This window comes from Hirundo rustica, chromosome 16 (genome assembly GCF_015227805.2).
Source record: "Hirundo rustica isolate bHirRus1 chromosome 16, bHirRus1.pri.v3, whole genome shotgun sequence".
Classification (NCBI taxonomy): Eukaryota; Metazoa; Chordata; class Aves; order Passeriformes; family Hirundinidae; genus Hirundo; species Hirundo rustica.
In genome coordinates, this window is record NC_053465.1 from 7,687,172 (window position 1) to 7,708,548 (window position 21,377).

At 51.4% G+C, this 21,377-nt stretch overlaps 2 protein-coding genes across 2 annotated transcripts in view; one reads left to right on the forward strand and one right to left on the reverse strand.

Annotated features, from left to right (window-relative positions):
• Positions 1 to 2,353, forward strand: part of LOC120760032 (BPI fold-containing family B member 4-like) — a 28,990-nt gene extending 26,637 nt beyond the window's left edge. The window contains exons 13-16 of the mRNA XM_040079924.1: positions 430 to 472; positions 958 to 1,021; positions 1,374 to 1,450; positions 1,973 to 2,353. Of these exons, the coding sequence (XP_039935858.1) occupies positions 430 to 472; positions 958 to 1,021; positions 1,374 to 1,450; positions 1,973 to 1,996 (208 nt within the window). The 3' untranslated portion in view covers positions 1,997 to 2,353. The remainder of the gene's footprint in view (positions 1 to 429; positions 473 to 957; positions 1,022 to 1,373; positions 1,451 to 1,972) is intronic.
• A 3,791-nt stretch (positions 2,354 to 6,144) lies between these two features.
• Positions 6,145 to 11,488, reverse strand: BPIFB2 (BPI fold containing family B member 2). Its single transcript, XM_040080309.1, has 16 exons — positions 11,448 to 11,488; positions 10,705 to 10,821; positions 10,394 to 10,487; positions 10,014 to 10,118; positions 9,733 to 9,870; positions 9,251 to 9,296; positions 8,958 to 9,018; positions 8,622 to 8,713; positions 8,325 to 8,501; positions 7,910 to 7,951; positions 7,642 to 7,806; positions 7,308 to 7,375; positions 6,971 to 7,016; positions 6,663 to 6,726; positions 6,499 to 6,575; positions 6,145 to 6,213 (listed from the first exon to the last, which is right to left on the reverse strand). Exons 1-16 carry the CDS (start codon positions 11,467 to 11,469, stop codon positions 6,145 to 6,147), a joined length of 1,383 nt encoding a protein of 460 aa, XP_039936243.1. The 5' UTR covers positions 11,470 to 11,488.
• Between the last annotated feature and the right edge of the window lie 9,889 nt (positions 11,489 to 21,377).

Here is a 21,377-nt window from a genome sequence, read left to right on the forward strand (position 1 = left end):
CACCAGGTCCTTAAATCCAGACTGTGCGCTTTTACATGGAGTCACAGAACGCTTTGGGTTGGAAGGAATCTTCAGGATAACCCAGTTCCAGCCCCTCTGCCACGGGGTTCCAGGAGCTCTGCTCTCAGCTGGCCAGGAGCTGCCTCCTTCCTCAAAGTGAATAATCTGGGCTGGGAGAGGGAAGGTGCAGCCAGGAGCTGTGTGTGCCCCGCTGCAGTGCTGCATCATTGACAAGCAAACTAAAATTAGATTAAGCTTTTCTTTTCCTATGTTCTAGTAACTGTGCCAGTCCCTGGTTTTTGTGGTACAATGCAGGTGTCCCTTTGTGGGTCTCTGCCCATGGAGTGTGCTTGGAGGGGCTGAGGTCTGGCTGCGAGCTCTGGCCAGTGCCTTGTGTCTGACCTGATGTTTGCTTTCCTTTCCCTGCAGCACTTCCCTCTCCTTGGAATCTTCTGATGTTGGCATCAGTAATGTAAGTCTCTGACATAGTCTGGGCTTTGCTGGGCAGGGGGAGCAGCCGAGCGTGATGCCCCATGGCTCCTGGGGAGGGAGGGGGGCAGGCAGTGCCTGTGGGATGCTGTGATGGATTACCCCTGCTGATGGTCAGAGCTGTTAGCTGCTCTCTGATGTAGGTTGTAGCAATTCCTCTGTCGCTGGGGTTTCTTTTTCCCTTCTGCCTTTTCTAATAAAGAAAATGTAAAGCCAAAATCTGTTTGTTTATTCACCTCTGCTTGGGGGAACTCACATCGAGCTGCAGCAGAAGCGTCACGAGGCAGAAGTTTTTCTAAAGGAAGGACTGAATACAAATTGAAGAAGAAAAGTAGATTCCCTTGAAAGAGAAGAGGGGCTGTTCTTTTGCTGTGTCAGTGGGCAGTGGTTTGCAGTCCCAAGGACCCTGCTTGCTGCTGGCATGGGCCAGGCAGTGCTGCTCACATGGTTGTTCTTTCTCCGATTCAGATCTCCACCCTGAAGCCCCACTGCAGCAGTTTGCTTGTGGAAACATTCCTGCCTCTGATCAATGGTAAGGTGGCCTGGATGGCTGTAATGTTGGGAGCACTCTGAGTTCTGGGCAAGGAGGGAAGAGGGTTGGTTTCATTTTTGTGTGTGTGTGTTTTTGGAAGATGTACTAGAAGGGCTTGAGCCACTAAAACCCTGAAGTCCCCGTTCTGAGGATGTAGTTTAAAGTTAAAAGTTACGTTTGCACCATCCCGCCCCAGCATCTGTTCTGGCAACAGCCAGTGATGGAGAACCCAAGCAAAGCCAAGCACATGGTGATGGCCCTGAGGATCTCTGCTCCCCGTGCCCTCCCTGGAGCAGCTCTGTTGCTGGGTGTGAGCTGGCTCAGCATGTGAGGACCTGTCTGTCCCCTGCAGGTGCCCTGAGCATCGGGATCCCGCTGCCAAAGGTGCTGCGCATTCCCTTAGTGAATGTGGATTTTCAGATAAAGGCGGTGAGTGCTCAGATGGGCTCTTGCCTTCTGGGAGGCACCAGGGCTGTTCACAGGACCCTGCCAGTGTGTGCCAGAGCTGCAGATTTCAATCCCTGAAAGACTGAGAGGGCTGCTCTCTCTGACATCCCTCAGGTCGGGGATTGCTACCTGGGGATGTGATACCCACACATGGTGTGGACCCAGCTGCATCAGGAGCAGTGCTCAGGCACTGGGACAGGTCCCAGTTCCCTGTCCAGGCCCTCTTTTCTTTCTGGAGAAATCACTGGGAGCAGCTCTGATGCGAATGCAAGCATTCAGGCTGTGAAGTCCCCTCCAGTGGCACCAAAGAGTCTTGAACTGCCCCAAGTTCACTCCTGGAGGAGCTGGGATATTCCCCAACCTCTCCCAAAGAGTTCTGTGCCCTCCTTATCACAAACTGGACATGAGGACTTTTGCAGGAGGGTTCTGTCTTTGCTGTGTGCTGTGAACCAGCATCCCTTGACGGGAGATGATGTGTTTGTGCTTCTCCCTGCTCTCCTTCAGGGCCTGATTGTGTTCCTGGTGTGAGCTGTGGAGCCTGAGGCATGGAGAGGGCTGTGGGGGCAGAGAGAGGAAGAGAGCAGCGAGGATGGAATGCCAGGACCAGCATTATCTGCTTTTCTTTACTAAACTTGATTCAAGATTCTTGATAATATTTAAGACACTTTGAAGTGAATTGGCTTGTGTGAGTACAGTTTGACACTTGCACAAGCCAAACCTGACTGGCAGCTCTGTGTACAAATATTTATTTAGAGAAGTTGGTGTGATTTTGGGGTCACAGTCACAGCAGTTGCATGTGCTGCAGTGGAATTGGGATATTTTTTCTGAGGTAAAACCTTTCCTGGTAGAATGAAAAAAGTGAATTTGCTACATGTGGTTTCTGAAATGAATATCCCCATCCCTGTCCAGAAGGGTATGAAGTGCTGAGTGGGAGCTCAGAATACATTTGTCATGTAACTCTTTTAATAAATGTTCCTACTTTTTTAGTGCTTGGAATGAAGTCCTGGTTTCTGATGCTTCTTGGGGTGAGCTTCTGTCCTGCCTCCATTCTGGGACCTTGTTCCTTTGTGACAAATGACATTTAGAGTCTGGGTTTGAAAACTCTTCTACCTTGAACTTCCTGAGAAAAAAAATTGAACTTTCAGTGGCTCCTCCCGGGCTGATAACCTGCTGACCAAATGCTAATCCGCAAGCAGAAATCAAAATTAAATCGAATTTCCAAAGGTCATGAAGCATTTCCTAATAGAATCTGGAGGGGAAACTTCCTTAGCAGAGGACTGAGACGTCTGGTAGCCCTGGAGAAGAACTCTGTGTGCGCACCGGAGGCACGTCTGCTTAGGCTGATGTCACAGCCTGTTGGTCACTGCATGTCACAGTGATAAGAATCCCAGCATTTTGGATTTTAAAAAGCCCAAATTATCCTGGGCTTAAAAAAAATTACAAATCTCAGGTTTTAAATGGCCTCTCCAACACCAGTTTTTCCCAGCACTGGATGTTATTACAAGTGTGTTGCTTACTCCTTGTGTCCCCAGAGGCTGTGGCAGTCTGGCACTGACCAGGTGAGGGTTGGGGCATTTCTCCTCTCTGCATTTCTGCCTGAAGGTAGGAATGGTTCATATCTGTGGGGCTCAGACCTGTGGCTGCTGCATGAGCTGCCAGCATTGCTGGGGGGTGATGCAGAGCAATCGCTGAACACGGCAGAGAAGGTGCCGGACCCGTTGGGGGTCCCACTTTGTGTGAACTAGCCAGAGCTCTCCTGAGCTGTGCTAAACACAGATCTGGTGTCACACACTGTCACCACGCGGGCTGCCTGCCCTGTGTCCAGCAGAAAGGCTTTGGGTGGGTTGAAGCCCATGGTAACACTGGAGATGGGTGTCCTGGTGAGTATGAACAGCTCCTTTGTCTCCCAGCGTGGTGCAGGCTGATGGGGCTGTTCAGAGACTGTTCAGCTCCTGGTGACACAAGCCCTGTCCTGTCCCTGGGTTCAGCTCCATGGCCAGCCCGTGGAGTGAGGTGCCACCAAGAGTGAACGCTGTGGAGCTTTGGAACCTGCTCAGGAGCCAGGAGCAGGGAGCTCAGATCCCGTTTCTCCTGCTCTCTGACACCAGCACTCCCTCAGAGCTGGCAGAGCAGGGTTTGGGGTCTGTGTGACCCTGTTACCTGGAGGATGGGATGAGTGACAACTCCCCAGCAAGCCGTGCTGCCATCTGCTTTTTGTGCCACTTCAGGGCTCCTGCACTGCTGGGGCTTGGTGTCTCCATCCACCCTTTTTGCTCACAGGCTGGCACAACAGGCTGTGTTGATACAAGGCTTTGTTCTGGCTCCTGAGCAAACACCTTCCGGTGTTTAAAGTAAAGTTCAGGTCCTCTTTTCATTCCCGTTTGGCCATCACTTCTGTGTGTATTCTGCTCTGCTGGGAGGCTTTCATTTCTCTGGCACGTTATAGAGGGCTCTGTGATCTGGCACTGTCCCAGGCCTCTGCTTGTCTTGAGAAGGAAAACGGCGTGGTGAGAGCACGTGATGAGAGCTCGCTGCTGCATGGAGCAAGCCCAGGGTCACAGAGGAGTGGAAAAGTCATCTTTCCTCCTGGGCCCTGGCCTCCATCATGCTGCTCATCACATGGGACTGAGGGGCAAGCGGCAGAGGAGCCTTTTCCAAAGGAAAGGGCAGCATCTTCTCAGTGTTACTTGTCACTTCTGCAACTCGTATATCTAATGCTCTAAATTCCTAATGGGTTCAGAGTATGCCCAGAGCAGGAAACTGTAACCCAGAATGCTTAAGAGCTGCGATAATCCTGTTCAGGAAAGTTTTCTTAACACTGGAACCTTGGCAGTCTGGGAAATCTTTTGCTGGGTGAGCAGCAGGAGGGTTTGCCAGGGGCTGACTGTGCAGCCGGTGCTTTGTGCGTTTCTTGGAGCTCTCTGGCTCTTGCTCCAGCAATGCCCCTGGCAAAAGCTTCATCCCTCTGCTGTTTTGTGGGGGCTGGAGAAGGGGCTTGGTCCCCCCGCTCCAGGGTTTGAACCATCTGGCTGGTGCCTGCTGCTCCATATGCCAGCAGTGAGGGAAGCTGGGGGTCACCAGGGAGCTCTGCCTGCATGACTGCCCAGGAAAGTGATGGATTTTGTGTTCGTCAAGGGGACTAATACAAACAATTTTTTCAGCATTCCTTTTCCCTGGCTGTGCTGGGGATCTCAGTAAATGGGGTGACTGGAGGGAGAAGCAGAAGACCCTCATTTGAGCCAGCTCCACTCTAAGCCTGTGGCTATTCCCAGGTGCAGCTCCTGAGACTCCAGCCCTGTGCTGGAGAGGCAGAGTCATGCAGTGAAACTTGGAGCCAGGATATTTCCTGCCAAAGAAATGCATCTTTTCTTTGGCAGGAAATATTTTCTAAGCTACTACAGTAGCTTATTCCTTTTGGGAAAGTGGTTTAACATATATTAGTCAAAGAATAATGGTTACAGCTCTACCAGGAAACTTTTATTAGGAGCGGTTTCTGCTATGGCCAACCTTAGGCATTAACGTCATTAGTCAGGTCCCTACTCTGGGCATATAAACCTTCAAGGTTCTTTACTCCTCACAGTAAATCAACCTGGCTTGTTTTGTTTGCCTTCCTATTTCTGAGCCTTTGAAATACAAGGTTTTGAAGTGTTTTTCAGCAGCCTCGAAGGCTAGAAATGATGGGCATAGCTGTAGCAACTGAAAGCAGATGTAGATGTAATTAATAAGGTTTCATGGCTGGGGTGTTAGGTGAAGCATCACCATGGGAGAGCTGAGGTGGGAGCTGCATGATCAGGGATGAGGATTCTCCTCCTGGGCATCAGCACATGTTCACCTTGCCAACAGCACCCAGTGATTGAGTGACTTGGGGCAGCTTTTGAAGCTCTCTTACCACCCACCCTCCCCTTTTTGGATGCCTGTGTCTGCTGTGGGTGTTTTTTCCCTTTTATGTTCCTGAACAAACGGGGGATGTGTTTGGTCAGTAGGAAAGAGCATCCCAAGTCTGATGCCTGCAGTCAGCTCTCATTCAGCATTTTCTCTGTGATGAGCTTTCTCAGAAGCAAAGTGTTGAAAATATAACTACCTTCAGGTCTAAAATTAGAAACCATTCTGCAGACTGATTTCCTCCCCCTCCTCTTCTTTCTGACCCAGGAAACTCACCAGATGTAATGTTCCCATAGTAACACGAGACATGGAGGAAAAGCAGATGAAAGATCTCTCGTTGTAGGGGTTATGTTGTTCTGCAGCTGAGAGGCACGAGTCTGTTTTGCATCCTTGTAAATGAGGGGGATTAATTAAATGTAGGGTCTGGACATGATGGGCAAAATTCATCTGTTTATAGGTACAAATTGTTGAGGGGGGAAAAATGTCAATAGCCACACCAGCAAATGCAGAATTAAAGAGAAATATTTAATTAAAGCACAGAACGTCATTACAGTACATTCTCTGTGCAAAAAACAAAACAAAACAAAACAAAACAAAACCAAAAAAACCCACAACTACCAGGAGCAGGGCTGGAAGAGAAAGGTGCTAGTGCAACACCATTATCATCCAGAATATAAAACCAGGATGTTTTAGTGAGTCAAGAAAGAAGATTTTCAACATTTCAAGCAGCGGCAAACCACGGAGTGTGATGTGAGAGTCAACTGAACGACTCAGCCACTGTTTTACTCCATACTTCACTCCCAGGTGCTTTTCTCTCCAGTCCTTGCCTCCAGCTGGAGGTTGCAGGGGATCAAGACATAATCCTGAGCAGGGAAGGAAGGAAGGAAGGAGGACTGAGCACGGTGCCTGTGGGGCTCCATCAGCCCCCACAGGGCTTCACCACCACCACCCACGGCTCAAACCACTGCCTGTGTCCGTGGGGATAAAGAGGGGCTCGGCCCATTTAAGGCAGTGGAACTTGGTCCTGCAAGTTACCAGGGCTGGAGGATCAGGCTCTGATTTATTCTGGAGCTTCGAGGTTAGCATTGCTCCCAGGCTTCCTTTAAACCAAGCACAGCAGGGAGCAATTTAAATGTCTTATTTCTTACCTTGTGGATTGTGACGTTGACATCCCTGTAAGTGAAACTGGCAATGTGGGGCAGGAAAACACCTTGCCTCAGGACCGCTGAGAAAGAGAAAGAGGGAAAGTTGCCAGGTGGGTCCATGTGGAGCATCCCACGTGGCAGCACCCACAGAGCTCCCGTGTCCTCACCGTTTATCTGGGCTGGCACCTCCTCACGGATTGTGGGCAGGAACAGCTCCTCCAGCAAGGCAGCCTGTGGGGGAAGTCAGGGTCAGCTCATGGTGTGGGGCTAAAGCAGGAGGAGAGGGGCAGAGACCTGTGAGAGGGCCCTGATGCTCATTGCACCTCTTCCCATCCCACGAGGACTCTCCCTCCCACCAGGTGCAGCAGGCACCCAAAGTCAGCATTTCCATATTTCACCGACTGCCCAGGATGGCCGAGGGGGAGCAGGCTGTGAGAGGATGGAACCAGGAGTGGCCCCAGCTGGAGGTACCTACCAGTATAGGACCCACATCAGAGGTGGCCAGGCTGAGCTCGATATCCCTGGAAAGCAAAGAGCAGCAGAGGAGCTGCTGGTGCTGAGCTGCACTAAGCATTTCCCCGTTCCCCCAAGTTCCCTGTCTGGGCTCGGGGCCCTTGGGGGAATGTGGAAGCTGCAGTTCCCAGTTTTCTCCCTAGCCACATTTCTGGAATATCACTGTCTCCCTGGGGTGGAAGCTACGTCTGCAACGCCCAAACTAAAATCTAAAGCCCTCCCCAGATCTCTTTGCCTCTCCTCTCCCCGCTGTGCCTGGGACGTGTCCCCTCCACCCCTCCTGCAGACGGGGTCATTACTCTATGGCTGCCACGGAGATGATCATCCTCGTGTCGGCAACGCTGAGGTGGAGCCTGGCAGTCACATCCTGCGAGGGGAACAGAGGGCGGTGAGGAAACAGCCCCACTTTGGCTTCGTGGGCTGTGACAAACCCACGATGTGCTGCCTCCTGCAATGCGCTGCCCGCGTCCTCCACGGTGCCACACGGGCAATCGCTGCCGGAGCCCGGGAGCAGCGTGATGGAAAAGGCCGAATGGGTCCCTGCAGCGGCTGCAGTGGGGCCAGGGCTCCGAGGGAAGGGCAGAGCCCGTGGGCAGCACAGGCCTCCCAAGCTGGGCACACTTCCACACTCACCACGTTCACGCTCAGGAAGCTCTGGAAGAGGGGCGATCCTGTTCCGATCTGGGCAGTGAGGAAAAGCTCCACGATTGCTTTGTCTTCCTCCAGCACCACGTGAGGAGAGCTCCGGGTCACGGCTTGAAGCACCACTGGTAGGTCCTCTTGGAAGAGGGAGCCCATCTGCCCGGGGAGCGGGGTTGTTTCTGGGCAGGGCAGCCCAGGGCTGGGGAGCCCTGCCCCAGTTGGGGTTGTGCCTCTTGGGCTTACAGTGACAGCAACACACCTGAGTGATCCTCTCAGCCAAGGTGGCAGTGGTCAGCGAGCTCTGAAACACAAAGCACAGCTCGTGATCAGACCCATGGTTGCCCGGGGCTGCTGCTCCAGGGCTCATGTCCTGTGTGGCCACGCAGCCCCTCTGATGAGCACCATTCCACCTCTGGGGACGAGCAGGAGACCTCCTCACACCAGCCCATGCCAGGAGCAGTGTGCAGGTTACTCCTCATGGCAAACTCTCCATGCTCCATTAGATCAGGAATATTTTTAGGAGCTTGGGGGTGAGGAGCTGTGACTCCTGCAGGTGCTTGGACACATTCTCATTTCTGTGTAGGGCTTGTGGCTCCTCCAAGACATTCCCAGGGCACGACCGTCCCTCCAAGTGTGCATCTCCCACTCCTTCCTTTCTCCCTTGCTCCACTCACCAGGAGACTCACGTTGAGGGCTCCAGACTCTTCCAAGGCAGAGAATAAGCTGGTGTAGAAGTGCTCGGAGAAGGCCAGGATGAGGTGGGAAGGGCTGGAGCTCGCTGGCCCAGGCATGCTGAAAGGCACAGGGCTGACTGGCAGGGGGATCACTGTCCCTGACACTTGGAAAGTTGTCTGCAGGGACACAGGCAAAGAGAAAATGAATTTCAAGTGTCTCAGGGCTGTAGCACTCGGGGGAAGCAGCTCTTCCAAGGACTGCAGCGGGGCTGTAAGAGCTGGAAATTGAGGACTTACTTGCAAAGAGATGATGATTCCCTGTTCAGAGTACATGGGGGCAGCCAGGGGCAGGTACTGGACTTGGCAGTTTGGTGTGATGGGGAATGGAGCTGCAAATGGAGTAGAGGGATGCTCAGGAAGAGGAGGGAAGGAGTGACAGGCTCTGGGAAGTGTCTGGGTTTCCAGAATACAAAAGACAAGGGAAGGGCTGGGAAGAGAGAGCAGGTCCCCAGGGAGATGATGGCAGCAGAGCCTCTGCTGCTGCAGGGTAGGAATTTGTCCCACCTCAAAATCTGCTCCAAAATGCTCCTTGAAACCCTCAGTCCATAATGGGACTGAAAGCCAGCTGCCCACCTGCCAGAGACATCAGCCGTTCATTTGGGAAAAGCAGCAGTTTGGAGACTTCCAGGCAAATCTACGGGGTGAAGAACAAAAAGAGAGGTGCCAGATGAACATGAGGGTCTGTTGGCACTGGGTGTCCCTGGAAAGCCTCTGAGGTGACTGGTGCCATTGGCTGGTAGAAGGAGCCAGGGGATGATGGCAGTGTCCAGTGAGCACAGAGCTGTCAGGGAAATCTGGAAAAGCACCAGGCAGGCATAAAGTGCTCGAATTCTTACAGTCTTATGCTTTTATAAACTTCATCTTACTTTTTCAACGTTGATCTGCTTGTCCACGTCCGATCCTGAGGACTTGCTGAGTAAAAACCACAGAACAGAAGTCAGGAGAAAACCAGGTCAGCCAAAGGTGGGTGAGTGTCTTATCTGACCCAAAAAGCACCAAGACAGAACTACCATTGCTTTCTATCATCTGTTAATGTATGATTACGATTCAGAATCCCAAACCACTGGAGAATTGCCACTGGACTTGCATTGAAAGCATTCGAGCTGCACAACTCTAAAAGTACCACTCCCTTGTGGCAGACTGAAACTCCCTCAAGATGGGGAAACCACTCTAAAAGTAGTGCAAAATTCCTCACATGAAGATGAAGTTTCAGTGTTGACCTTTGTTAGCTTTGAGGGCTGTGAGAAAACCTCAACCCAATCGCCTTCCTGCCTAGAAACACCTGTGCCTCAGTTTCCTCCTTCACCCATTACCCAAATACCACAAGGAGGAAAGCTGTGGGGCTGACCTGTCCATCTCCTCGGTGCTCTGCACCTCCTCCAGGGTGGGTTTGCAGTCAGAGGTCACCAGCTCCAGGTTCCCTTCGGGGTTCATCTCCACGTGGAGGTCAGCCAGGATGGACAGCCTCATCTCCTTGGTGGCTGAGCTGTGCCGGGGAGGAGAGGAGGAGGTTGGAGCTGGGGGGTGCTCCTGGCCACACTCCCCCCAGGCCAGCCTTGCTCCTGCAGGTGCCTTGTCACTTCAGCCAGGAGCTTGGGCTGGTTCCAGCCCGGCAGCGCCGGCACTCACGGGGCAGATGCGATGCCAAGATCCACCTCGATGCTCAGCCGCATCCCGGTGTCAGGGATCAGGCTCAGGGAAAACTTGTCAACTTTGACGGAGATAATTCGGCTCCTGCTAGAGCAGAAAGGAAGGTGTTGGGAGACCAGCATTGACCCTGAGAAACCCCAAAAGTTCACGAGATCTGCACGGATAAACCCACACCCTGAGAAGAGCATGGGCTCTGCTAAGGCTGGACACCGAGAAAGGAGCCAGGACCTCACTCTAAACCTCCTGGTCTGCCAGGAGGATTTTTGTTCTCGCTGGCAAAGTGCCTTTGAGACAATATTCAAACACCAGTGTGAACCAGGGGTATGGCAGCAAAGCCTGGGCAAGAGAGGACAACTCACCTGCTTGGGGAGGTGGGAGATGGGTCCGGGGCTGGCGGGGCCATGAGGTCTTTCCTGAGGACTGACTCTGCGTGTGGCTTTGAAACTTCAGCAACTGTGAAATGGCAGATGTTTTACGAGAGCCTCTGGAGCTTGTGTCCTGATGGACAGACTGAAACCCATTTCCACCCCCTCCTAGCCCCCTGCTGCTAGCAATGGGCGGGGGTGAGGCAGGTAAGCTGAGCAGTGGCACGAGATTCTGGTGCCACCAGAGTGGAGATGTCACTGCTCCTCTCCCTGCTGCTGGCATGGCAGCGTGGGTCTGCACTTACGGTATCTCAGCCCAGAGGGGGTGAGGATGCCGCCGCAGTCGGGTGACCTGGTGCTGTGAGCTGGGAGCAGGAGGACCAGGAGGAGGCTCAGGGTGCGGAGCATCGCCGTGCCGGCACCTGGAGGGGGAGGACGAGGAAGGAGAAGAAGGAGAGGAGGGGGAGGAAGAAGGCACCCACAGCAGCCTGGTCAGAACAACGTGGCCCTTGCCTGGCCACTGAGGCACGGAGCCACAGGTCTGCTCCTTGACTGGGGCTGCAGTGTGGAGCTTGTCAGCTTTGGTCAGTAACAACCCACAGCTCTCGTGTGGCGTCTTAAAAGCACTGACAGAAGGCTCAGCCTTGAAGAGCCTCTGCAATCTTGCGAGCTAGAAGAGTGCCTGCAGCCATGTCTCACTTACTGAGGAGCACAGAATGGCCACAACTGGCATTAAAACCGCAAATAAACAGGAGCTAAAATTAATAGAGGGAGGAATGGGAGTTATGGAGGAGTTATAAAGTCAAATGAAAAGGTGAAAGTGTTATCTGTCTCTGAAAAACATATGGGAATCATTTATAATGTCTGTAATGCTCTTATAATGTTACCAAAACAAGTAATTCAGAAAGTTTAACCTGCAGAAAACATACATATTTATCTCAGTCTTTGCAGAAAACATCCCTTCTGGTGAGTGCTGACCCTGATGGAGACACACAAAAGCAGGAGCAACGCCTGTATTAAGGTATTCAGTTTGCAAAAGCATCTTTACCTCTCCTGGCCGGTCTTCCCATTCTTCTGACTCAGTCTGTGTCTTGCTGTGGCCACACTGAGGAATTCTGCTGGTTTTATATATCCTCCCAACCAAAGCTGAGGGGGCAGGAATTGGCAAAGAGGGCTGGGAACCAGGACACTGGGGGGACACTTTGTTTTCTGTACCATTTTTATTGTTTCCCCGTGGAATTGATTACTTTGGCCGTTGACCTGGCGGGGTGAAGGATTGAACAGCAGGTGCCGGGGCAGCTTGTCTCCACTGTGGTGTTCCTGAGGAGCACAAAGAAAGGCCTCTGGGTGGAGGGTGCCAAGAAATCAAACACTGTTAGAAAGCAAATGTGGATTTTTTGCTCTGCAGCCACCCTTTCTTCTGAACACCACAGGGGCAGCGCCTCTGTGCCCACCTCTGCTGTGGACACACTGAGAGAGCTCGGGTTGCTCAGCCTGGGGAAGAGAAGGCTGCAGGGAAACCTCTGAGCCCCTTCCAGTGCCTAAAGGGACTCCAAGTGAGCTGCAGAGGGACTTGTGATGAGGTCATGGAATGACAGGACCAGCGGCAATGGGTTTACACTGGAAGAGTGCAGGGTTATGGCAGAGGTTAGGAGGAAATTCTTCCCTGTTCGGGTGGTGAGGCTGTGGTACAGGCTGCCCAGAGAAGCTGTGGCTGCCCCATCTCTGGAAGTGTTCATGGTCAGGCTGGATGGGACTTGGAAAAGTCTGGGGGAAAGTGTCCCTGCCCATGGCAGGGGTTTGGAATGGCATGAACTTTAAGGTCCCTTCCAGCCCAGACTATTCCAGGATTCTATAAGAGGCTGCTGGGGTTTGTGTCACTCTCCCAGCTAACAGCTCAGAACAGACCAGAAGGGAGGAGAAGGACATGACCTGAGGGAGATCCTGGCAATTTATTAAGGACATTCTCTGCTTCCATTAGGGCTGGGTAAGTCTTTTGAAGGTAACAGAAGTGTTTCTATTGGGTTCAGTGAGTTTTAGGCCAGACAGAAGATCTGAAATGGCCCGTGTGCAATAATCCCTTCCTCTCTTAAGCCCTATCAAAAGCCACTGGCAATATTTATTGCAATTGGCTGAAAATACAGTCAGTGTCACCCACTTTCTTGGATAATATCTCTACAAACAGTGAAACCCTTCTTGGGAGAGAATAGGAGTTCCTCTCCTTCCTGTGCTTGATGTCCATCATGTTCTTCTGGCTTCCTTTTGGCCTGGAGGACAGAGCATGGACCACCTGAAGACACCACACACACGCACACACACCCTGCATGGCCTTTCCAGTTCCCCTTCGTGTTCTGACTCCCCCCATCCCTCCCCAGTCCCGTGACCTCAGCAGGTCTCCCAGAGAGGGTTGAGTTGCCCATTTTGCTCTGACTGCCTTGGCAGTGGGGTGAGGGCTTGTTGAAACACCTGCAGCCTGGGCAGCAGCCATTGTCCTTTGTGCATCGGTGACGTGAGGCACCGGCCGCTGGTTCCAGGTGCATCTTGACACGTTCAGAGCCCTTTGGCTCTCCCCAGCACTGTGTTACCTTCCTGCTCAGCACGACAGGGGAATGCCAAGAACAGCAGCATTCCAGCCACGCTGTGCATCTCCATCGAAGGCATCCTGGACGCGGTGTCAAGAGAAAACGTGAAGATCGAGCAGCCTGCCAAGGGAGAGCAGGATTTATGCTTCCACGCTGAGGCAGGCAGCCCATTGAGAGGCAAGAAATGTGTTCAGAAAAGTAAATCCGTCGAGAAGGTTGTAACCCTCAGATGAGTCCCCTGCGGCCATGGGAGGTGTTTTGTGGGGTCTGACTTTGGTGGGGACATGGACACAGCCCAGGAAATCTCTGAGAAATGAGTCTTTGCTGTGTTTTAGAGCAGCAGTTGGGAATTTGCCCCTGTGATTCCTTTTTCCAGCGCAGGCGGTATCTCCAGCTCTCCCTGAGATTGGGGATTTTCTGGGGAGCGTTATTATCTCTCCCAGCAGTGCAAGGGTTGGGGATAAGCTGCCACCACGGTGCTTAGAGGTGGATTTTCTCCTCCTGAAGAGCTGTTCTGGACCCGATGGTGCCTGTGGAGGCTTAATTAGATGTCAACTCACAGCATAATGACTGATCAAGTTACTGGCACAAAAGTGTCTTTCTGGCATGATGTGCTCCTTGTCAGGAGTTATCCATAAATCTTACACTCCTGTTAGATAAGATGTAAATCTCCTTGTCTGGGCTTAGCAGCGGGCCACCGAGCACAGCTCTGGGAGGGAGGTAATGACGGATTAAACCTCATGACAAGTTTTATACAGAAACGAAGAGAGGAAATAAATTACTTTGTGCTGCATTACCTCACCAGGCTGAGCTCCCAGAGCTGGGTCCTGCTGGGTGGGGCACCCAGGAGGGCATGGGGAAGGACACAGCGGTGGCCACAAGTCTAAGGGGCGGCCAAAGGGGCAGCAGCAGGCTGGAGGAGGGTTCTGTGCAGCCTGTTTGCAGTCTGGTGGGATGTGTGGATCTAATGGTGGGATTAGGACAGGGTTGGGCTGAGGAGCCCAGGTTCTTCTCATCCTCACTCTATCCCTGCCTGAAATCAGTAAGAACGTTATTGAGACCTGTGTGTCTCCAAGAGCAGAATTTACCACTGCCCATCTTAGGTTTCTTCTTGCTCCCACTTCTGTCTTTACCAGGTAATTAAGCAGATGAGAATTTTCTTTGAGGCTTGGTGCACAAGTCTCTCTTGGCTGGGAGCTCTCATTTGGGACCCGAGGCTGAGAGCTCACCCAGACTCTCAGCTTTATTGGTGAAATTATTTGTATTGACGATGTTGGAAACGCTCAGCGACCAGCTCACACAACAGTATCACCCTGCCCTTTAATCCTTTCGGTTCTCTTTCTCGGTCAGGTTTTATAGACTGACCCTGCAGAGGATCAGCAGGGGTCCTGGCTGTGTTGGGATGGGATATATTAATGGAGATGTTTGATACGATGCAGTGGTAGGGCTGCAACCCCTCGCCCTCCAGCACAGGCTCCTCCCTGGGGGCTTTGTGCTGAACTCCTCGTTTTCTGCAAATTCTCCAGCGGTCTCAGCTGCTGCAAATGGGAGCGATGTTCTGCAGAAAATGGCAGAGGAAGCTGTGAAATAAAAGCCCAACACCAAGCCCGTGAAAAGTCTCGGGGTGAGTGATAAGCTGCAGCCTCGCGCTGAGAGCCCGGAACCGGGGACGAGCGAATAAAAGTGGGAGGTTGGGAAGTGTCAGCCCGGAGGCAGCCACGAATCACTCCCTGCTAACAAGTGGGATATTAAAGCCGGTGATTTTCTGCATGGTTGTGTCTACAAACACACGGAGAAACTGTAACTTAAAGGCAACAAAGCGCATCAGCTCCTGCCTCAGCACCGTCAGGGGCAGGTGTCGGAGCTCTGCAGTGTGAGGGGCTGCCCAGCTTTTGTCCACGATGTCCCAGTGGAACCCCTGAATTTCTGGGGGACCAGAGCCAGCCCTCCATCCCCCAGATCCATGCTGGATGGGGGCATGGAGACGTTTTGAATGCCAAACCAATTTTTTCCTGATTTTTTCCAAAATTAGACAATGTGATTTTTCACAGGGAAGAAACGTGTTTCTAAATTTAAAAGTAGATTTAAATGGAAAGTTTGAACATGAAGGGGAAGAAAAAAGTAATGAGAATATCAGCAAAAGGTGACTTTGCTGTAAGCACCAAATCCCAGGCATCAGGTTGTGACTGTTCCCCTTTACCCAGCTCTTTTCCTCTGTCTTTCCTTCAGGCTGAAGGTGAAAAGTTTCTGCTCCCTGGTGATCTTTCTGGTGTTCTCCCCTGTCTCAGGCTCTTCATGGCTTAGTCCAAATGGGAATCACTGGGAAGAGGTTAATGGGAGCCAGTGCCCACGGGGAGCACGGCTGGGGGACCTGGGGTGCTCACTCATCCCTGGGGTTCATCCTGGGCTCACCAAACTTTGCAGAAGGAAACATGGAAATCACTCTGGTTGCAAACCTCATGGTCTGAGGGGGGCTGGGGCACAACACCATGGGCACCCCGAGGTTCAGCCCCAGGAACTCCCACATCACCTGTGTCAGTGTCAGAACCAATCCTCCAGCAGGTAAATCCCAGAGGACTCATCGCTGCTTTGCCAGGACTGACAATTCCTCAGGGGCAGGTAACAGCACTGTTAGATGTTTCAGTCTTCAGGTTTGGATTTCTACAGCACACAAATACTTTTTGCAGTTCGTTTTTCCCCACTAAACAAAGGCTCTGTGGACAAATTCAGACCAGGTCTAGTTGTGCTATTCCATGAAATGTGCATATTTTTCTGCTTTGTACTCCCAGACTGTCAGAGCTTCTTCTAGGGATGAAAAGCTTCAGCTTCATTTAAAACCAGAAGATGGCATTCTTGAGAAAAGGTTTGCAAAGAGAGAAAACACATTTTATTAGACACGAGGCAAATTTTGCCCTAATCCGTACCAGATCAATTTCTTTAGCGAGTGACTTTCCCACCTTTTGATCTTCAATAAATAATTATTGCTGGGTGCATGAGGGCTCTGAGGGTGACACGTTCTCCTTGCCCAGTGTGAGCAAGGTCCTTCAGAGCACCCTTCAGAAAGTGCTGCCAGCTCTGGTAAGTCCCATCCTCCTCCCATCCTTGTTTCCCTGCGATCATCTCCTCCCTCTCCTCCTTTTCCTCCTCCGCCTCCTCCGCCTCCTCCTTCTTCTCAGCGCACTGTAACAGATTTCACAGTTTTGCCACACAAAGGAGCTTTCAGTCTGGTGAAAAGCAGCATTTCCAGCCATTCCTGGGTTGGTGCAGCAAATGCACTGGTGCTGCTGGAACCCTCCTTGTCCCAGCCTGGCAGGTAGGGATGTGATGCTCGGACAGAGCTGCCCTTGGGGTTGAGCCCCTGATTCCCAAAGGCTGTCAAAGGGCGGACCTGCAGCTCCCAAACACCTCGTAACGTCAGTCCATTTCAGTCAGATACCTGTGGGGATCTGGCCCTGCTCTTTGCTCAGTTTAAGACAGGTTTAATCCAGAATAACCCAGTTCAGCCAGGGACAGAGAAAACTGAGGCTGGTTTGTGTGACCAGCGGTGGAGGCTCCTGATGTTTGTGGGTGGGATCTGCACTGGTCTGGCAGCCTCAAAGCGCTGCTCCCACCAGAAGTGCATCCTGAAAACGAGAATGTTATTTCAAGGAATAATATTTCAATGAATAATAAATGATAAATCAGCCTCCTACGCCGTTTTTCCACAGGCACAAATACCCAGAAGTGATCCCTGCTCCCAGCGTACAATGTGCATTCATGGGAGTGTTTTGGCCACCAGTAACTCTCCCGGGTGTGGCACATGTGGGGTGGGAACCTGGCACATTCCTCCTGTCCCCAGGACTGCCAGGGGTTCTGCTGGGACAGTCACTTGCCAGCCATTCCCTTGCAGTGGACATGGAGGGGGGAATGTCGGGCAGTGCCTCCAGCCGGGCTCTGTCTGCCCAGTCCTTCAGAGGCAGGAGGGAGCTGCCTGCACGGACAGAGCACTGCAAAGGATGCAGACAGCTCCTCTGAAGCCTCCTGGAACATTGTTCCTGTCCTCAGAATCAAACTGTCACAGTTCTTTGCCTTTCTGAAATCTCCAAAAATCAACACATCTCCCTTAACCACGCCTAAACTCAGCTGAAATGGCAAAAAGATTCCCCACTTTGCAGCATCCATTTATCTGCTTAACTCATGTGGGAAGTATGAGAAAAGCAGAGACTAAACTAAAATACACACACCCAAGATTCCCCACCCTGCTGATTTTCTCTCCGAGCATTCCCAAAGTCCTTTGGTGGGCAGGGAAATGCTGGAGATGCTGGCAGTGCCCACCGTGGCTGAGGTGTCTCTGACTGTGTCTCCTGCTCGCAGGGATCCTGTATGACCTGCTGGGCAGCACCTACAACATCACTGGGAGCAAGGCAGGGACGTTGCCACGGTGGCTTTGCCGTACCCTGGGCCACCCCTGGACTTTGTGCCATTAGTCCATCTCACACAAACACAGAATCTGCTGTTAAATCCCACCCAGGTGCTTTCTGCTGTTAAATCCACAGAACGTGCTGGTGCTGGACATGACTGTTGCTGGGCCCTGAGGGATGGGGACTCTGTGGCCAGGACTCAGTGGGAATGGATGGGGGAGGGAGCAGCAGGATGCTGGGCTTCCTGGGGTGTCTCTTCCTTTCTTTGGCTTTCCAAGAGTTTGACTCCACATGCTGAAACAAAAAGACCTCCTGACTCCATAGTGAGACTGTCAGATCCAGCGGGGCGTGGCTGGGCAGACACTGTGTGTCCCGAAAGAGCTGATCCCTAAATAAATCACATTTATGGATGCATCATCCACACCTCCCACAAGACAGGGGTGCAAGAAAGTGACCCCCTGCTCCCAGAGTGCACATGCTGTGAGGGGTGGGGAGTGTGCCCAGGAAGGAGTTAGGTTTGGGCTGGTGTTGTTATTTTTCAGCTGCTTCACTGATATTGATTCTGAGTCTGTAACTCACTGACTCCTGGATAATTTCTTGTCATTAGTAAGTCAATAAACAGTTTTGATCCTGATTTCATCGAGCTGACATGATTTGAACATCTTTTCCTGGTGACAGGATGCTGGCGCTGAATCGAGGATATCTTTGGAAAGACTGTCGTGTTTTTAGGAAATTGCTTCCAGGAAAGCCTGCTGGGGAGGCAGGCTCCCAGAACCCCGTCTGTTCTCCACAAGGATTTGTTCTGCATCATGTGTAAGGAATCGTTCTCCTTGGGAGTTCTCAACAGTGAGGAAGGAGCTGTAAAACCGTGAAAACTGGGGTTTGTGATGTCCCTCTTCATGTCACTGCAAGCATGGTTCAGATTTCCCTTATTGTTCTTGCATTAGCTAACAAACAAATTAAAGGGTTTGAGTCTCAATCCTTTGAGCAGAGCAAAAAGATGAATCCAAATATCTGTCCACAGCTTTCCTAGAGAATTCAAGGGTGGGAATCTCAGGGAGCACCTGGTTAATTTTTCACGGAGCAGCTCTGCTGCTGAGCCACCCTAGCACATCACTGGTACTGGTGAGCTGGGGTGGATGTGGAGCCTTGTCCAGCGCTGTTCCCTGGAGCCCTACCCGGACCCAGAAGCCCTGATCCCTCAGCAGCAGGGATGTACCAGTCTCTCAGCAGCCCCAGAGGGAAGGCAGGACAAACCTTGGTTTCCTCAGGCACACAGGCCACGTCTGATTGATGCCATCAATGGGAGAGTGGAGCAGATCCACCTCATTTTCCAGCCATAGCTAGGATGCTTCCCCCAGCCTGCTCTGACTGGAGCCTGCTAATGTCAATGTCTCAGACTCTTCCTGGGAACATGTGTCCCTCACCGTTTGCCTGACAGCTTCATTTCAGGCGATCCAAGCACAGAGAACTGAGGCAAACATTTCTGTTCACACCAGTCCTATTCTCCCTTTGACCAAATCCGTTCTGGTTTACTCCATGTTTCTGTCCTCACTCAGCCGTTTGGCTTTGTGTTTCTGGGGCTTTGAAAGTCACTTTAGCGAGACCTGGACATCCCCGTGTCATTCTCTTTATGGGAATCTGCTTTGGTTTTTCCAAAATACCCAATGGTCGGAGACCTCTGCATTCAGCAGCTGCTGGGAGAGGCCAAGTTACTGTCATGCCTGAAAGGTCACTGCACAGGAGCTATTCCCAGAGCTGCCACCCTGCCCCTTCCCTGTGCACTGACCAGTATCGGGGCCGTCTTCATGGTCATTCAGGTTTTGGACAGTGGCTCCCGGAGTATGAAGCGATTCAGGATGGATGATAACTTAATACCATCTTGTTAACACCCTCATCCATCTTATCAAAGGTCATGATCTCACCATGACAGCCGGGCTTTGTGCTCCAGAGGTCCTGGCTGATCAGGTTGCAGGGAGAGTGACAACTCCTTCAGTGCTTTGACATCTTTGCCGCCCCTTCCTTGGCCTTTAACTCAGGTATTTTTTCAAAGCTGGAAATAATGTGTGTCCAAAGCTGGCTAATCTGCTGGAAACATTTATTTCCAAGTTTACAGAAAGTATTAACACTGAGCAAGCAATTTTTCTGGATTATTTTTCAGCAGAGCTGGGGAGCAGCCCTTGCCATCCTCTCCTGTTGTCGATGAGGACATCAGGGAGCGAAGAGTTCACCCCAGTCCCCTCAGCTGGTGCATTCTCCCGTCAGCACAGACAGCTTTTGCTGTGCTTGTCGGCATGTGCTCCATGCACGGGGACCACGTTTGGTCTGGGGCACATGGAGGAAAGTTTCTTTTTCCTGCCCCAAAGATCTGCTGCAGTGTCTCTGTGTCTCCTGGCAGCAATCAGAGCAGGGGCCTGGAGAAGGCTGCAGGGAGGAGGCAGAAGACCTCGGGCAGCTGCAGCACATCTGTTGCATGGGGTGGTATGACAGGAAGCTGTCATCCCTTCCAGAACTCCAAAAAGACCCCAAGCCAACAAGCTCTGGCCTGGGAGCTTCCAGACCAATGGCATCAGCCTCTCAACAGTGTCCTCTGGCTAAAGCACATCCCACCTCCATCCTTATGGAGCACTCTGAGCAGAGGTGATGGACTTGGAAGCAATTCCATGCCAGTTAGATGAGGGCAGCATTTCCCACTAAGGTGGTTTCTCTCCAAAGAGTCTGCCAGCTCAGGGTACTTGTTAGGCCGTGACATCTGATCAGGAAGCTGGATGGGAATGCTGGGCATGTCCTGGTGGCCTGGACAGGGAATACCTGGCTCTATTACTATCTCCACAGTCTGTCTTTACACTGGACAAGGTGCTGCCTGGTCCTTCATTTATCATAAAGTGGGCACATCCCCACACAAGGGCTTGGGCTTACTGCAGCCCTGAGAACGGCAGAAGTCTGAGCAGTCAGGGGTGGCCAGTGTTTTGACACACTTTTAAAGCCAGAACATCCATTTTATTTAAGGAAGAAAAAGAAAAAAGAAAGAAAGGTATTTTATCAGGGCATGACATCTCAGCCACGTCCGCATCTTGACAGGCTGAAAGGGTGATGTACCAAACCAGGCACCCGGAGCTGGCTGAGTCTGCACCTACCGGTCGTTGCTCAATGCTTTACCTAACTCCTAACATCTCCAAGGAAATATTTGCAGTGGAAGTCACCAGAAACAAGACCTTGTTTGTTTTGCTCCCCACCAATTATTTTGGATGTCCCAAATGACATCGCCTCCCATTTTCCTGCTCTGAAGCTCTATATATGAAGGTCCCGGATCCCGGTGATCTTCAGAAGACAGCGACATTGGCTGGAGAGAGAGCTTGGTCAGGTAAGAGCAAACTTATTCCTCAAAAAGCGTGCTCCTTGCTTCTGCCTCTGCAAACCCTCAGTGCTCCTTTGGGAGTGTTGGTTGGCCTTTTAACAAAAATTGTTATTCTTGCTTGCTGCTTGCCTGAATTATGCTCTGAGAAATAAATGGTGCCTTTCAGTGCAAGTTTCTCCAGAAGAGATGTGCCTGCTCGTTGGATTTGCAGTCCTTGCAGAAGAAAGGGTATTTCAGGGTTTTCATAAACAATTATCACTTAAATTATCTTTGGTATAACTCGATTATCTGCCGTAGATTTCTAGCTAAGGTGAGTTAGACCTCTCACACTTGTTTTGATCCCCTTTTGATGAGTTATTTACATTTAAATAGGTTTGGAGCAATGAAGTCCATTTTGGTTCTTTAAAAAAGAAAAAAGAAGCTACTTCAAGTTGTAGGTCCCACAGAAATATTTCAATGACCCTGAAATGTTAAAGTTTGCTTTCTCTCTCTTACAATACTGTCAGGTGTTTCCATGCAGAGGGAAGCCTCAGAATCTGATGTTTGTGAAGAAATCATGACACTCACCCTGGAGGTTCTCTCCTTGCTAGATATGTCAGTGCATTTGTGCTCTGCAGATGTTGTTGTTTTTCTTCTAG

Bases quoted from the DNA above. Each gene is read 5' to 3' on its own strand.
- BPIFB2 (XM_040080309.1), bottom strand. From the start codon at position 11,469: ATGGGAAGACCGGCCAGGAGAG. The intron at 7,952-8,324 runs GTGAGTGGAGCA...TTTGTGTTTCAG, and splicing joins CCCTCAACGTGAGTCTCCTG to AGCTCGCTGACCACTGCCAC. The intron at 6,576-6,662 runs GTGAGGACACGG...TCTCTTTCTCAG, and splicing joins GGTGCCAGCCCAGATAAACG to CGGTCCTGAGGCAAGGTGTT.